The sequence below is a fragment of the Acinonyx jubatus genome, chromosome C2, assembly GCF_027475565.1.
Source record: "Acinonyx jubatus isolate Ajub_Pintada_27869175 chromosome C2, VMU_Ajub_asm_v1.0, whole genome shotgun sequence".
NCBI classification, from domain to species: domain Eukaryota; kingdom Metazoa; phylum Chordata; class Mammalia; order Carnivora; family Felidae; genus Acinonyx; species Acinonyx jubatus.
The window spans coordinates 112,858,088-112,874,881 of NC_069384.1; the positions used below are offsets into that span (position 1 = coordinate 112,858,088).

The 16,794-nt window shown below is 39.8% G+C and overlaps 1 protein-coding gene across 1 annotated transcript in view; it reads left to right on the plus strand.

Moving 5' to 3' along the window:
* WWTR1 (WW domain containing transcription regulator 1) overlaps window positions 1-16,794 on the plus strand; it is a 134,519-nt gene that overhangs the window by 77,863 nt on the left and 39,862 nt on the right. The window contains exon 3 of the mRNA XM_027061617.2: window positions 2,193-2,329. Coding sequence (XP_026917418.1) covers window positions 2,193-2,329 — 137 coding nt within the window. The remainder of the gene's footprint in view (window positions 1-2,192; window positions 2,330-16,794) is intronic.

Genomic DNA, 16,794 nt, shown 5'->3' on the forward strand with positions numbered 1-16,794 from the left:
GTCTTTTTGCGCTGGAGTAAGTGATTCTCATTTCTTTATTTAGGTCCTACCCTCCCCCCCCCCCCCAACCTGTGTTCTTCTTAACAAGACAGTCTTGGTTTTAAAATTTTTATTCCTCCTAGTTCATTAAAAAAAAATTTTTTTTAAATGTTTATTTATTTTTGAGACAGAGAGAGACAGAGCATGAACAGGGGAGGGTCGGAGAGAGGGAGACACAGAATCTGAAACAGACTCCAGGCTCTGAGCCGTCAGCACAGAGCCTGTCGCGGGGCTCGAACTCACAGACCGCGAGATCATGACCTGGGCTGAAGTCGGACGCTCAACCGACTGAGCCACCCAGGCGCCCCACATTTTTTATTATATTTTTGAAAACTGTCGATGGCTTTTACAGTATGGAAACTCAACAGTTAAACTTAATTTTGCTTCCTTTATATCAAGCCTGACTTTTATTTTTTTTTTTAAATCACACTCATTTAAAGGCCTTCTTGGGAAAACATCCAAGCTTTCACTCAGGCAGTGGATGAGTTCCCCATGGCAATAACTTGCTGTCTAGGATAAAGAAGTCTGAAGAGGAATTTTAGCAGCATTCATTTAGCAGCATTCAGATGTGAGGAAACATGCCAGAGAAGAGACAAATAAAACTCCAGGGCCAGGAATTAACAGTGATTTGGGATTAAATTGAATGATAGTAATAGTGGTTTGCGTTGCTAAAGATTCAAAGGAGGCCATTGTCATTCAAAATTAAGGTGTGTTTAATGAAAGGACAATCATGCTTCTTTTCAGGTGGATCTGGGAAGGTCCCTAGTGTGTGGGGGTTTGCCTAGACAAATAGTTTGGGAGAGGTAAACCTAGTTGCAAGGCATAGAACAAAAGGCTGACGTTTGGTTTTTGCGGTCAGCTTTTGTGGTCTTTGATCAATATATAAAAAGCACTCTGATACAATTCGTAAAACAAAGTTACAGCGCGAGATGAATATGCTCATCTTTAAAAGAAAAATATAATGAAATCTCAAAAAAGTTTTTTGGGGGCACCAGGGTGGCTTAGTTGGTTCAGCATCTGACTCTTGATTTTGGCTTAGGTTATATTCTTACGATTCCGTGAGTTCGAGCCCCGCATCAGGCTCTGCACTGACAATGTGGAGCCTGCTTGGGATTCTCTCTCTCCCTCCTCTCCTCCCCTGCTTATGTGCGCGTGCCCTCTCTCTCTCTCTCTCTCTCTCAAAATAAATAAACTTCAGGGAAAAAAAAAGAGATGATGATGATGGTGTGCGGTAGGGCACATAAGTTACCAAGAATGACTTACGTTGTGGTTTGGGAGGAGGCAGACAAAGCTGGAGGTCTTGTCCCTCTTTCTGAGAACATATGGAAACTCTAGGCAGCAGCTTATGTTGTACCAGTTTCTCTGAGATTAAGTCACAATATAAATACTGGAAGTTGTGTATGACCAAAGTCTAATCATGTCTTTTCCCTCAGAAACCTTCATGCTTTGACATTTGGGCTTCTCCATAATCTGGCACTTGCCCGTCTTCCTACACTTAATTCCTGCTACCCCGTCCTCCAGCTAAACAGTTGTTAACCTTGCTTAGTAGAACATAAGCTTCTTGGGGGTTTTATGTGTCACCTGCTTGGACCTCACAGTGCCTTCCTTGCTCTTAATAAGAGCTCAGTAGTATCATATTTACGAGGTTGGTTTCAAGAGTTCTGTCTTTGGCTGGTACTGACAGAGGTGTCCTCATTATGTCAATTACATGAGCCGGGGAGCGTGGGAGGCTTGGCGGGGCGGGAGGGCCCGGTCTTGCTTTGGGAGAGGAGTTCACACCATGGCATCCCCATGATTGAATGGCGGGGAAGCACCTGAGGAGCTGAGGACCGAAGGATCCTTGGCTGGGACAGGATACACTGGTGAGGCAGAAAGCCTTTACGAGGGTTTTTGCATGTAGGGACGGCTAGGACAGCTAAGTCATGGGCTCGTATTCAGAGAGTTCCCTGCAAGATCCCCAATGGGGCCCTTGGATGGAGGGGTATGTGGGCACGCGTGACCTTGGATGAAAACAAACACAATGTGTCAGCCATCTGTAAGCAGATCCTAAGGGAAGAAGAGCCAGCGTCATTTAACTCTTGTGCTGTTGTTGGTGATGGTGATAATGATGATCGTGCTGACAATTAAAAAGATCATTGTTTTCCTTCTTTTAGTCACATAGAAAAAATCACCACGTGGCAAGACCCTAGGAAGGCGATGAATCAGTCCCTGAATCCGATGAACCTCCACCCTGCTGCCACTCCCACCCCGGCACCCCAGAGGTCCATGGCCGTGTCTCAGCCAAATCTCGGTAAGCCTAAAGCTTTCACCTGGAGGTGAATGAACAAGTGTTAAACCAAGGGGCTCTGGAGCTCAGAAGCAGCTCTGGTTGTCTCAGTGCCTCCTCATGCACCCCAGATAGCTCTTGGGTGCATTACACTGCCACCACCTTTGCCTTCCTTCCTGGCCCCTTTTCTACCACCTCTCACTCTTGCTACCTAGGTTTATGCTAAGGTTACGGCATCTCTTTCAATTGTCTTTACTGGAGTTTTTTGAAAAATTACTTAGGCCTCCTCTCATTCATCCAAGTCGGGTACATACCCCCATTCTGTGAATTTGGTCCCTGAAGACTGCCAAAGGTACAATTCTGGCCTCCAATCCCTTTCCTTCCTTCTTTTATTATAATTATTTTGCATAACGTGTGATTGACACCAGGCTTGGTGCTTTCATGCCTTATCACATTAAACTCACAACAACCCTACAAGGAGTGGTGACATTCCTATTTTATGGATAAGGAAACTTTCCCAAGGGCATACAGCTCGTGGGTGGCAGGGTCTGGAGTTTCAACTGAGGCTGCTCTGACTTTAGAGTGCATTTAGCCTTTATGTGATTTGCAGGTGGCTTCTCAAGACACCTGCCCCGGGACAATGCAGCTCACCCTTGACTTCATTTAGAATGCTTAAATGTAGTGGCGCCTGGGTGGCTCACTTGAGTGTCTGACTCTTTGATTTCAGCTCAAGTCTTGATCCCAGGGTTGTGCATTGGGCCCTGTGCTGAGCGTGGAGCCTGCTTAAGATTCATTCCCTTTCTCTCTTTCTCTCTCTCTGTCTCTCTTGGCACCTGGGTGGCTCAGTTAAGCATCTGACTTCAGCCCAAGTCATGATCTCACAGTGCGTGGGTTTGAGCCCTGCATTGGGCTCTCTGCTGCTAGCACAGAGCCTGCTTTGGATCCACTGTCCCCCTTCCCTGTCCCTCCCCTCCCTCTCAGAAATAAAATAAACATTAAACAAAATAATAATGCATTAAAAAAGCTTCTCTCTCCGGGCACCTGGGTGGCTCAGGTCAGTTGAACGTCCGACTTTGGCTCAGGTCATGATCTCGCGGTTTGTGGGTTCGAGCCCCACGTCAGGCTCTGTGCTGACAGCTTGGAGCCTGGAGCCTGCTTCAGATTCTGTGTCTCCCTCTCTCTTTTCCCTGCCCCTGCTCTCTCTCTCTCTCTCTCTCTCAAAAATAAACTTAAAAAAAAATTAAAAAAAAAAAAAAGATTCCCTCTCTCTCAAAATAAATAAATAAACATTAAAAAAAGTCTCTCTTTCTCTCCCTGTCTGTCCATTCCCTGCTTCTGTGAGAGCTCTGTCTCTCTCTCTTTTAAAAAAAATGCTTAAGTATGATTTTAGAATTGAGAAAAGATTATTTTCTGCTAATTGCCTTTACCTTAGAACTAAAATTCTTCCCACTAGAGATAATCAGATGTGAATGAATACACAGCAGCAACATAACTAATTAGCTTCTGTGGTAGGCATTTTCCCTGCTTCCAAAGGCTAAAAATAGGAGGATACTTTTAAAGTCTTATAAAAGATGATGCCATTTTCAGATAACTTTTCCATTTAAGATCAGATATCCAGATACTGCTTTGTACACAGAATAGTTAATTTTAGCGTGAAAAGAGTCTCTTGTTGGATTTTTTAGGAATGAGCAGGATAAAAAAGGGAGCATTATTCCCAGACACCTTCCTTCATACTGTGACTTAGCCAAAGTGAGTATGAACTCAAGTAAACCCGAGTTAGCTTCAAGTAAATATATTGTCTGTTCTGCCAGGAAGTCTGGATCTACCATTTTAAAGCTTGCAGATGTAAAATATATCCAAAAAGCAAATGACTTGGAATAACTTCTGTTGTGTCCCGTATCTAAAGGGCAGATCAAGGAAAATGGTACAAATGCTTCTACCAACAGTGGTAAACCAAAACTTCCCATGAGTCATTTGTCCCCAATATATAAGAGCTCAAATAGAAAGCAGTTGCAAGTATAGTAAAGAAACCACAAATTAGGTAGCATTAGACTAGTTTCAGTCTTTCTTTTAGCCATCTAGCTTTCATGAAAAATTCTAAAGACTGATTATTAAAGTATTAACTTTAATTTTGTAATGTATTATAATTGGAAAAAATCTTTCATGGACTTGGTTAAAAAAATTCAAACACTTTTTCAAAGCACTGTTCACAAAGTAAACTTTTCTCAGGTCCCCATTCCTTTTTTTTTTTTTTTTAAAGTTTATTTATTTTGAGAGAGAGTGCACGCGCGTGAGCAGGGGAGGGGCAGAGAGACGGTGGGAGAGAGAGAATCCAAAGCAGACCCTGCACTGTCACCACAAAGCCCGATGCGGGGCTTGAACTCATGAACCATGAGATCATGACCTGAGCCGAAATCCAGAGCCAGATGTTTAACTGACTGAGTCACTCCGATGCCCCCTGAATCCCCATTCCTTAGTCCTGGAGTCTTCTAGTGCTTCCAGTCATGGGTATGTGTTTCTTCACGCGAATGCTAGTGTATTATACCTACTGTTCTTCACCTTGCCTTTTCTGCTTCTATATCTGTACATACAGAGTTACCTTCTTTTAAAAGATTTCCTAGTAGTCCCACATATTGATACACCTGGCACCCCCATGTGATGGATATTTAGGTTGTCACTATTGTGTGTTGCACAATACTGGAATGAATATCCCTGTTTATGTGGTACTTGTCTTCATTTTAAAAAATTGTGCAACACGTAGAAAGTGGACTAATTAAAAGGAACTTGAATGCTTGAAACTGTTTAACAATGAAGGCACATGTGGGTCAACCTGTGCACCTGAGCCACCTCTTTCCTCACAGAAGCACAATTGGTTAGTAAAGTATATCTAAACAAATTGTAATCTGAATGTGGGAAACGTGTTTACCTATTCCTGAGTTAAAATACCTTAGTTTCCACATTTCTAATAAATCGAAGCAGTAAATTTCTCAAGACACACATTCTGGGTTTTTTTCCTAATAATATTTAAATATTTGTCAATTACACAGTGTGTTGCTAGCCCACACCGAATCACAGACACGTCCTAAGGATAGAAATATAACAGGGGGGCGCCTGGGTGGTTCAGTCGGTTGAGCGTCCGACTTCGGCTCAGGTCATGATTTCACAGTTCGTGGGTTCGAGCCCCTTGTCGGGCTCTGTGATGACAGCTCGGAGCCTGGAGCCTGCTTCGGATTCTGTGTCTCTCTCTCTCTCTCTGCCCCTCCTTTGCTCACTCTGTCTCTCTCTGTCTCTCAAAAATAAATAAATGTAAAAAAAAAAAAAAAGAAATATAACAGGGAATGCCAAGTGAGCACCAAAGACTGGGGATAATTTACAGAGTCATAATGTGGTCTTAATAATAAGTGATTTACTCAGAATATGTTATTTCAAGCTATAGCTCTATCCGTAGTTCATACTCTTCACTATCAGTGTTTAAAAAATATAAAGAGCAAATCCTTCTACTTTTTGAATCTAGAATTTTGGTCTTTTCAATATAATGTAACTAACAGCTAAGTGAACTTAACTGGTGTGTCTCCTTTATAGGGAGGTATTTATGTATGTATGAAAATGTCAAAATATAGTTAATATTATTATGAGATGATAAAATTAGTACCTTTTATAAGATAATTTTATGCATTTCTAGAACTGTGATATAATCTTTGATATTGCTTAATACATTCAGAAATAAATCTCCTTTTTTTTTTAAAAAAAATTTTTTTTTTTAACGTTTATTTATTTTTGAGACAGAGAGAGACAGAGCATGAACAGGGGAGGGGCAGAGAGAGAGGGAGACACAGAATCTGAAACAGGCTCCAGGCTCTGAGCTGTCAGCACAGAGCCCGACAAGGGGCTCGAACCCTTGGACTGTGAGATCATGACCTGAGCCGAAGTCGGACGCTTAACCGACCGAGCCACCCAGGCGCCCCAATAAATCTCCTTTTTTTGGGATTCTGCTTTACTGTAGTTTAGGTATATGGATTTGGGAATCAGACTGTTAGAATTTGATACATGGCTCTGTCCATTACTAGCTTCATGACCCTATGAAATTACTTAATTTTGCCTCAGTTTCCTTATATGTAAAATGAGGATTATTATCACAGTATGAAGAGATTATATGAGTTTATATGTGTAAAGTGCTTAGATGTGGTGCCTGGGACATAACAAGCTATAATTATTTTATTCTTATTACTAACATTATTCTTTGTGGAAGGAAAACTTTTATTTTCTACTTTATTCAATTTTAGGATGTTAGATTTGAAGATAATTTCATTGTTCATCATAAAAGCTCACGAGAAACAAAAGATTTATTTTGGGCGAGTTAGAGTATAAAGTGCTTTAAATTAGGAACACTGTTCATTACTTTCAGTGAGGATAGCACCCTCTGGTGGAAATATTTTAGCACCCCCCCCCCCCAAGCTTATCCATGGATATCTTATTATTTTTTTAGTACATCTATTCCTGAAATGTAATTTGCAAGTCCAATCATATTTTAATTGGTAGAGAAGAAACCTGTCACTTAAAGGCATTGAGTGACTTTGTAAAAATGGAGCAAATTTTTGTCAGGCTGCATCAGTATCCAGTGAAAAAGCATCTATGTAGGATGGCAGATTTGTTACGTATCTAAACTCACTGACTTTTCAAATGCCTAAGTAAAATGAAATTGACTCTGCAGGAGAGAAATGAAAAAGACAAATTTCTTTTTCTTTTTCTTTTTCTTTTTCTTCTTTTGCATTTTATTTCAAATAACCATCTCTGGCTTGGTCTAGTTTTTAACTCAGATTTTTGTTTTTGTATCTGCCAAATCAGGTTTCCTGTCAGGTTTTGTCCTATTTGATTCTGTCTGAGCACCTTGGTGACCTTTGCATCTCGGTCCCTAGAGATGCCTACTGAATGGAAGAAGAAAGGAAGACCTTGGAGAACTTCAAAGAGTAAAGAGGAGAGATTACCTCTGGGTGGAAGCCATATCGTTTGGGGGCCCACAACTTGCTTAGAATCACAGCTTTTATGTAACAGTGAAGGCAGAAAATGATTATACATATGAAAGTTGATTATATATTTTTTTCATAACACAAACCAGGCAGGACCTTGCATCTTTTAAATGGGTTGTTCTTCTCATTAATCACTATTAAAACCTACTAAATTTTTTGGAAGGGGGGGAAAAATGAAACAGGAAAAAAAAGGACTCTCCCTTTCTATTCTAACATATAGGACAATGGGCTTGGGGGAAAATGGGGCCTGCTAAGGAAATCTGGTTAGGGTGTTAGGGCAGTGATAGGGTTAGAGTGGAGGCAGGAGACCTTTCTGTATAGTGGTTGATGGGAGGAACGTGGAGTCCCAACTGAGTCTCTCTTGGGTTAGACATTTACTAGTTTCGTTTATCAGCCTCTCTGAGTCTGAGTTTTCCTTATCTGTGAAGTGGTGATAATGAGAGCAGACATCCCTAGCTACTGTGATCCCTACCTCATCCAAGTCGTCTTGAGTACCTCAGTACTCAACGTACAGAAAGGCCCCAAAGAAGTATGTTGTTGTAACTGTTATTGGTAGCCGGTAGCCTGATTTTCCCTCACTTTTCTGGCCCGTGTGCACTCTGAGGAAGAGGCTGTGGTGTGCATTGTTACAAAGCCATCCTGTTCCTCCCTCAGGAAAACCCAACCACGATTCCCACAACTTGGATCGTTTGGGCACTTTTGCTCACATGTTGCAAATATAATTTTGTTGACCCCAGACAGCAGTTGGGGGAACATGAGGAGGCGTATGTGCTCGTGACCTGTCCCTTTCTCCATCATATTGTTAACAGGGAGTTTGTGAAGAGCAGGCACACTGAAGTTCCGTGCGAAGGACATTTCCCCCTCGACAAGTGTGCCAGCATCAAGGTTTTCCCGTTTCTCAGCACACAAATAGTTGAATCATGAGGCAACTTAAAATATCCCCGTATTTTAAAATATTACTGCCAAGAGAAAGTGAATTTTGCCCTTTTGGTGATAATCCTAGTGATCATAAACCATGGTGCGCTGGGCTCCTGTCACACATTAACAGACCTCTTTGTTGGAGTGAGGCCCCGACCTGGGGTGCCAGTATCCTCCCAGACAGAACAGGAAAAATAAAGACTGTATAACAACTTCACCAGACTGCCAGCCCTAGCCGGTTCAGAAACTTTTGGTAAAGTGCAGCCAGAGGGTATTTTTAATGCTATAGGAATTTTTAAAATCACACACACACACACACACACACACACACACACACACACACACACTCACGCTCTCACTCACTCTCTCACTCACTCACTCTCTCTTTGAAGATGTGCTGTTCACCAGGCCAGAGTCTAAGTCCTCCCGGTCTGTCTTGATTTGTACTTCAAATTATAAACACATGTGTATGTTTTTCTTTTTTGCAGGGCATGCTTTTCAAGACAAGATGGAAAATCTTGTCTGTGCTCAGTTTGGTAAATTGGCTTATTCTTCCCTCTAGGAAGTGTATAAAAGCACTTAAAAACATTTTATCAGCAAATAAAATAGCTAAGGGACACTGAAGTCTAGTGTTGTTTAAACCACATAGAAAGGTATCCTAAGGTTTGCTCAAAGTGAGATTTATATGTAGGCTATCTTTTTTTGTTGTTCTTTTTCCAATTTTTTTCTCTTTTTTCCTAGTCTAATTTATGTGGTAAGTTCGTGGCAGACACATCTGGCTACTGTGATTTTTCCAGCTCTGATATTCCCTCTACTTTTTGAACTTTGTGGTCTCTGCAGCATAAATTAGCCCAGTGTGCACAAGCACATACACACAAACCCAAAGACAAACTGAAAAACCTTCACACTTTATGGGAGGGGGTAGAGTGATAAGGCATTGGTAGGAATGTGGTGATAGAAAAGTGGGCACATATGGCGGGGAAGGAAGATTGGTGGGCACGGGGAAAAAGGGAAGGGGTTCTGGTTAAAAAGGCTTTTTTTCTTGATTGGAAAAAAAGAAGGAGCGGTTTTCTAAATATCTAAATACCATAGAAATCATTATTTTTGTCTTAGATTTGGAGGAAGCCATCAGTTGTCAAAATTCACTCTATCTAATCAGCCTTATTGAAGACTTCTCTTCTTTGGAGTTTCCAAAAAGAGATTCATTACAGTTTTTTTTTTTTTTTTTTGTCTTTTAGGCTTTTTAAAGATATGTGAAATGAGGGCTAAAACATTACTATTTTTTTTTTAATTTTTAAAAAATGTTTATTTTTGAGACAGAGAGAGGGAGACAGAGAGTGAGTGGGGGAGGGGCAGGGAGAGAGAGGGAGACACAGAATCCAAAGCAGGCTTCAGGCTCTGAGCTGTCAGCAAGAGCCCAATGCGGGCTCAAAGTCACAAACTAGCGAGATCATGACCTGAGCCGAAGTTGGATGCTTAACCAGCTGAGCCACCCAGGCACCCTTAAAAACATTATTAAATTGACTAATTCAGTTACTCTTATGCAATAAAGTGAGATGTAATAGTGTATAAGGAAATGTGTTTCCTTATGTAAATGTGTTTCCATATGTATATTCCATTTATCTTAATATGGATGAATCTTTTTTTTAGATCAGTACAGTTGACCCTTGAATAACGTGGGGTGGGAGACCCAAATTCCACATGTAACTTTGGTTCCCCCAAAACTTAACTACTAATAGCTTACTATTGACCCAAAGCCTTAACTGCTAATGTAAACAGTCAACTAACACATATTTTGTATGTTATATGTATTATATGCTGTATTCTTACAATAAAGTAAGCTAGAGAAAAGGAAACGTTAGGAAAATCACAAGAGAAAATACATTTATAGTACTTTATTGTAAAAAATCAGCACGTAAGTGGATCTATGCAGTTCAAACCCGTATTGTTCATGGATGAATAAATATTAGGTGATAAACACTTACAGATTTTATTATGTGAAATTTAGATAGAAAATCTCCTCTTTGGTAAGAAGTGTCAAGAGCCATGAAAAATGTTTGATGCTACACTTTTCCTAAGAAAATATTCTCTAAGATAAAATTCCTATGTAGTATGCTTAGATGAACACTTTGGAAAATTGTGTACACAAAGAAGGGTTATTTATAATAGCGCCACCCCCAAGTAATTGCCTGCAATACAAAAATAAATGTATTTGTAACCATTAAAATAATAGTTATAAGGATTCTGTGGCACATGGAGAACTTTATTATCTTACTCTAATTTTATAAAGCAGAAAAAATTGTTTATTGTGAACTATAATTTTGTTTTTTAAAAAAAAGACTGTTTAGTTTCTCCTTTCCCACAGACTTTGCTCTCCATCTGTGTATTTCTAGCCCCTAGCCAAGTGCATTATGCATCACAGGTGCACCACTTTGTAGAGTTAATGTATTAGGTAAATCAATTATGTATTTTTGAATGTTAGTAGTGATTATAGTAAGCCTTTTTGATTGGGGGTGATTCCCTTTATTTTCTCTGTAATGTGTTTATATTACCTTTATAATAGCCTAAAGGAAACAAAAAAAAAGAGAGAACCATTTGATGCCTTGAGCATTTTTTATAGAGGGAGAGGAGGATGGGGTTTTGGGAAGAAGGCTCTAGAACCCATGTGCAATCCAGACAAAACCATGAATCCTTAAGGTTCTACAATTGACGGAGTCTGCCATTAACAAACAAGTAATTCCCTAGTCTCTAAGATCAGTGTTTCTCCCAGTGGGGATCCAGATCTAGCACTAGGAAGATCCCTTGGGGGCATTTGTTAAACAGGAGTCTTCAGAATCCAGTCATCTGATTGCTCCTTAAAAAGCAGTCATGGGCTGCTGCTGGAATAATGCCTGCCCCCAACCCCGCCGGGAAATCTTGTTTCAGATGATGTAGATTGGAGTCTGGGAATGGGTGCTGTTTTCAGGTGCCCAGATGACCCTGGTCATCAGCCAGGTATGGGTATGGGGAGCTATAAGAGAATTGTGTGTTTTAGCATAGTGATCGGAGAATGCCATAATAATAAATGGCAGAAACCCACTCCAATGATCCATTCTTTACCTTGAGTTATCTGAAACAAATGCTGAATATGCTCACCAACTTTTTGACTGGGTTCTTTGTCCAAAATAGACATTTATTATGGCATTGGCATCTGTCATTTTGGCACTTGTTGGTGTTAGTATATACATGAGCATTGGATACGGGAATGCTGAAGCCACTTTCCAGAGAGTTTTGACCCCAATCACACCGAGTAAACTTTAAAAACAAGGGAATACATTGTACTTTGGGATCCAGTTTATTGAACTGTATTGTCTAAATTCACTCAGTAAGTGTGTAAGCTCCCCTCAAACTTTGCTTGCTGAGAGTTGACCAGAAAATCAGACCTCTGTAGGGCTAAACTCCTGAAAAATTCCAGAGAGGCAGGCACTTCCTACCCCAAAGGAACGTAGAACCTCTTAGGAAGGGGGTAAAGGCGAGGGAAAACTTTTTTGAAGTCTCTTCTTTGTGTGTACTACCTCCATTATTTACTTATTTTTAATGGAGTCTAATTTTTTCACCAAGCTGTGGGTCTTTGTTGAGAGTTTAAAAAATAATTTTGACAGTTTTTGTAGTATCTGCTGGCTGGCTTCCAGTCTTTTGCCCTCAGGAACTTCCTTGTTGTGGGGAATTTCACCCAGTTAAAGTTTGAGGCGAAGGGATTCCGGGATGGTTTGTCCTTTGGCCACTTGTTCCAAATTAATAAGTGCTGAGTGACATTTGGGCATTCTTTGATCTCCTCTTTGGGGTGCCTGGTGATGTCCCTGCCTGTGTGTGATAATCACCTCCCCCACCCCACATCAACTGGAAGATTGATTTCTTCTTCCTTTCTGGAAGTCTAAATTTATTCCTTGGGTGTTTTGCAGTTGCTGGTGGTCAGGGACAGCTGTTCCACCATGCTTGACTCCAAATAATTCTCTGTGATGAAGTCAGCAAAATACTGCAAGAAGCCAAGAAAACAAAAGTCCTTCATGGTCTTTTCTCATTAAGTGCTGAAGAGAGGAAGATCACCCTCCTCTCCCTGGTTTAAAAAAAAAAAAAAAATCAGGAAAAGATGAGATCCTAAACATATTTGAGGCAACAAGATTCAACAGTGTTCTTTCCCCCATATTATATAATTACTCTTTGGTCATTGTAGAACAGCTGATCAGCAAAAACTGAAAGAATAAAAAAACATTGTAATCTGACCATTCAAAATCACACAATGTTTTCTCATGTAGTATTCTTTTTTTTTTTTTCAATATAAGTGTGAACAAAAAAGGTTGGAAAGTCTTTTATATTCTTTTTGTAGCCCAGTTTTCATTGAACATATCATGAACATCTTTTCATTTCAATTAATATTTTTCTACAGTATTTTTTGATTAGCGGTTTTAATTAGAAAAGTAACACGAAAAATTCAAACAGTTCCAAAGAGTATTCATGAGAAGTAAGTTTCCTTCACACCAGGACCCCCAGTCCTTCTCTCTTCATCGAAAACATTGCTACCAGCCTCCTGTGTGTTCTACAAATACTCTACATACATATGTATGCTTGGGTGTATATGTCTTTTTTAAACTTAACGTATCCTAGAGAGCTTTCTAAATTCATATGTATAGATGTAGTCCTTCTTTGCCAGGAATATATAATATTCTACTATTGATGTACCTAATTTATTTAAACAGTCCCCTATGCTGGATATTTAGATCCTTTTCTAATTGTTCACTGTTACTAAACAGTGCTTCAGTGCTTAACATAATTAACATAATTCCTTTATAATTATGCTGTTTATGAATAAGATAATTTTGCAGAGGTGGGCTTCCTAAATCAAAAATTATGTGCATTTGAAGTTTTAATAGATGTTCTACCTCCCTCCAAAAAGGTTACACCCATTTACACCCTACCAACAGAGTATCAAAATGCTCCTTTCCCTCTATTCTGGCCAATAATGTCCATTATCAGACTTTTTAGTCTTTATAATTCTGATAGGTACAAACTGGATTCTCATTGTTTAATTCATATATATAGTAAAACCTTGGTTTGTGAGTATAATTCATTCCAGAAACATGCTTTTAATCCAAAACACTGGTATATCAAGGTGAATTTCAAGAACCATTGACTCAGTTGTGATCCTGTGACATTCGGTATCACATTACTACTTGTATTGCAAGACATCGCTCATTTATCAAGTTAAAAATCATTAGAAATGTTTGCTCATCTTATGGAACACTGACAGAACAAGTACTCACAAGCCAAGGTTTTACCATATATATATGAATGGACCTGGGCATATTTCTGTTTATAAACCATTACATCATGTTAATGTCTATACAATATTCTATAAGATGACTATGCTATATTTAACCAGTTCTTCTGCTGAGAGACATACAGGTTGATTCTATTTTTTTTTTTTTTACCATTATAAATGATGTTGCAGTAAATACTCCTGTATATAAATTTTTGTGCCTCCCTTTAATTTCCTCATTTTTTCCAGTTTCTTTGGGATGTTTGTTAGTAAAGTATAGGAATTCCTTAAAAAATACAATGTTGAAATGGTTTGCTTTTATCAAACTAAATAAGTAAATGGCTGCAGATTCACCTTGTGTGTTGAGGTGACGGTGAGGGGTTTGATTGGGGCGCTACTTTCTTGTGCAATAAATGATTTAAGGTTGTCAGTACCCAAAAAGCGTATTTTTCACCAGGGACTTATCCTCCCACAAGCTCTGTTTTTCAGCTTGCACATCCATATGTTTTTGACTAAGCCATAAATGGAAGCTATATTTGAAGTTATTTTGCTTCCCAGTACATGTCATACATTTCATTCCATATTATTTTAGTCCTTTTCCTTTCCAGTATTCTACTTCTCAGACACCAGTGAAGAGTGAGTTGTGAGTTTTCCATTTTGCCAAGAGTTACATATTTGCAGAGCTGGAAGAAAATAAAGTAAAAAATATTTTTTAATGTGGGTGATTTAGTCCTGGCTCACAAGACTTTGATTTAGCTACTTCAAAGCGTCCACTTTAAATATCAAGAAAAATATTCCATTTCCACCCCTATCAACTGCTATAAGGTCTGAATGAATTAGAATGGAACTCTAATCTCTCCCCAAGTGGAACTGGATCATCCCATCTTAATAAAATGAGCACTCCGTGCAGCTGCAAATGGAAAGGCTCCTGGCCTCCTGGCCTCCTGGCCTCCATCACTGATGTTTTTCTACTGCTACTGCCTGAGACCCTGCAATTGAGGGATATTCTGTTGGAGACCCCACTTCTCCAGTCTGCAACACATCTCAGTCATTTGTTTGTGTATCATCTTCTCTGTCTCTGCCCTGGTTTTAAATACAGAACTTTTCCCCCTGTAATTTGAGGGAGTCCCAGCGCCCAAACCATATTACAATTGAAGGCTTTGGCCTGACAGGTTTCTGCCTGAAACATACTTCCATGTGTTTACATTCTCTGGTGCCTTTCCCCAGACCCAACTCTGGCCTTCCAGCTTGTCCATTCTTTCTTCTGTCAAGAAGGCCAACGTGGAACAGTTTCTTCAGCTCTGACTCTGGGAAGGGGGGGCCTTTCACTGAAGGACCTTGAGCTTTACAGTCAATTAACTTTTGGAGCTCAGATTCTGCCTAAGAAAACTTGTAATTCTTTAGTCCAGTGTCTTGTTGTCAGGCAGTTATCCAGAACTGTTTCTTCTAAAAGACTGCTCCAGGGGGCGCCTGGGTGGCTCAGTGGGTTAAGCGTCCAACTTCAACTCAGGTCACGATCTCGCGGTCCGTTGGTTCGAGCCCCGCGTCGGGCTCTGGGCTGATGGCTCAGAGCCTAGAGCCTGCTTTGGATTCTGTGTCTCCCTCTCTCTCTGCCCCTCCCCCATTCATGCTCTGTCTCTCTCTGTCTCCAACCAGTACCATAGGGCAATTCCTTCCTGTCGTCCTGGCTCTCTATTTTTTTGAATATGAGATTGTCTTCCTTTTTAAAAAAATGGAGATATATTTGACATAACATTGTAATAGTTTGTTGTACAACATAATGATTTGATATATGTACATATTGCAGTGTGTACGTATTGTAACATATGTACATATGTTACGGAAATGATCACCACAATAAATCTAGTTAACATCTATCACCACACATAGTTACAAAGTTCTCTTTCTTGTGATGGGAATGTTCAAGATCTACTCTTAGCAACATTCAATTATACAATACAGTATTGCTAACTATAGTCACCGTGCTTTATATTACATCCCATGACTAATTTATTTTATAACCGGAAGTCAGTACCTTCTGACAAACTTCACCCAGAATTATTTCCAAATAACAGTTGGGGTTGGGTGTGGAGGTGGGGAGGGTGGGAGGAACAGTGAGTATGAGGTATCAGAATCCTTAGCACATATTGCAACCGGGGTTCTTTCCCCTTCAAACCCTGGTCAGTTCTCAAAACCATTGTTTAGTGGGGGTTTCCTCAAAGATAAAAATGTTACAATACAATGGCGCGTATATGACGCAGTTTCTCTGGGCCCTGCCAGACTGAGAATTTTCAGGCTCCAGGGAGTTTTGGGTGTGTATTGAGAAGTTTTTCTTTCTTGGTATTATTTTTTTTTTTAATATGTCACCTTTTATTTTGAAACAATCTTAAACTTACAGAAGAGTTTCTAGTACAAGGAACTCCCAGATTTGCCTTTGTTAATTGTTTATGTTTTGCCACATTTGCTTATCTTACTTTCTCTGTATGTATATATATATATATTTTTTTTCCTTTTTTTCCTGAACCTTTTGAGATTAAGTTGGAGACCTCATGCTCGTTTACCCCTAAATACTTCAGGTTGTATTTTCTAAAAGAATATGTTCTTACATAAGCACAGTATAGGGATCCAAATCAGGAAATTTAACATTGGTATAGAATATTGCTTTCTAATCCATATCCGTGTATGAAAATTTCTTCATTTGCCACAACAATGTCCTTTCTGGCTATTTTAGTTTCTGGTCCAGGATCTGTTAAGGTTCATGTACTGCGTTTAATTGTCCTGTCTATGTAATCTCTTTTTACCTGGAATGATTCCTGGGCCCTTGTGTTTTTGGATCGTGATATCTTTAAAGAGTATAGGCCAGTTATTTTGTAGATTGTTTTTTAATTTGGATTTGTCTGGTGTTTCCTCAAGGTTTAGATTTCGGTTACACATTTTTGGCAGGAATGCCACATCATCACGAGTGATGATGTGTTCTTCTCATCACGTCCTATCAAGAGGCACGTGATGTCAGTTCATCATAGTATGTGTGATGTTGGCTTTGATCCCTTGGCTAAGGTAGTGTCTGTGGAAGATGGGGGGGGGAGCTTCCTTTGCTTGGGTCAGCTGACTCCTCTAATGAGTATATTCCATAAAGACAGTGCAATATGATGGGATGCTTTTTGGTCCACCACAGGAATGGCCTTAGGTCTGTGAACTCCTTTCCTTGGGATGACGAGCAAACACCATTTCCAGCATGCTAGGTTAAA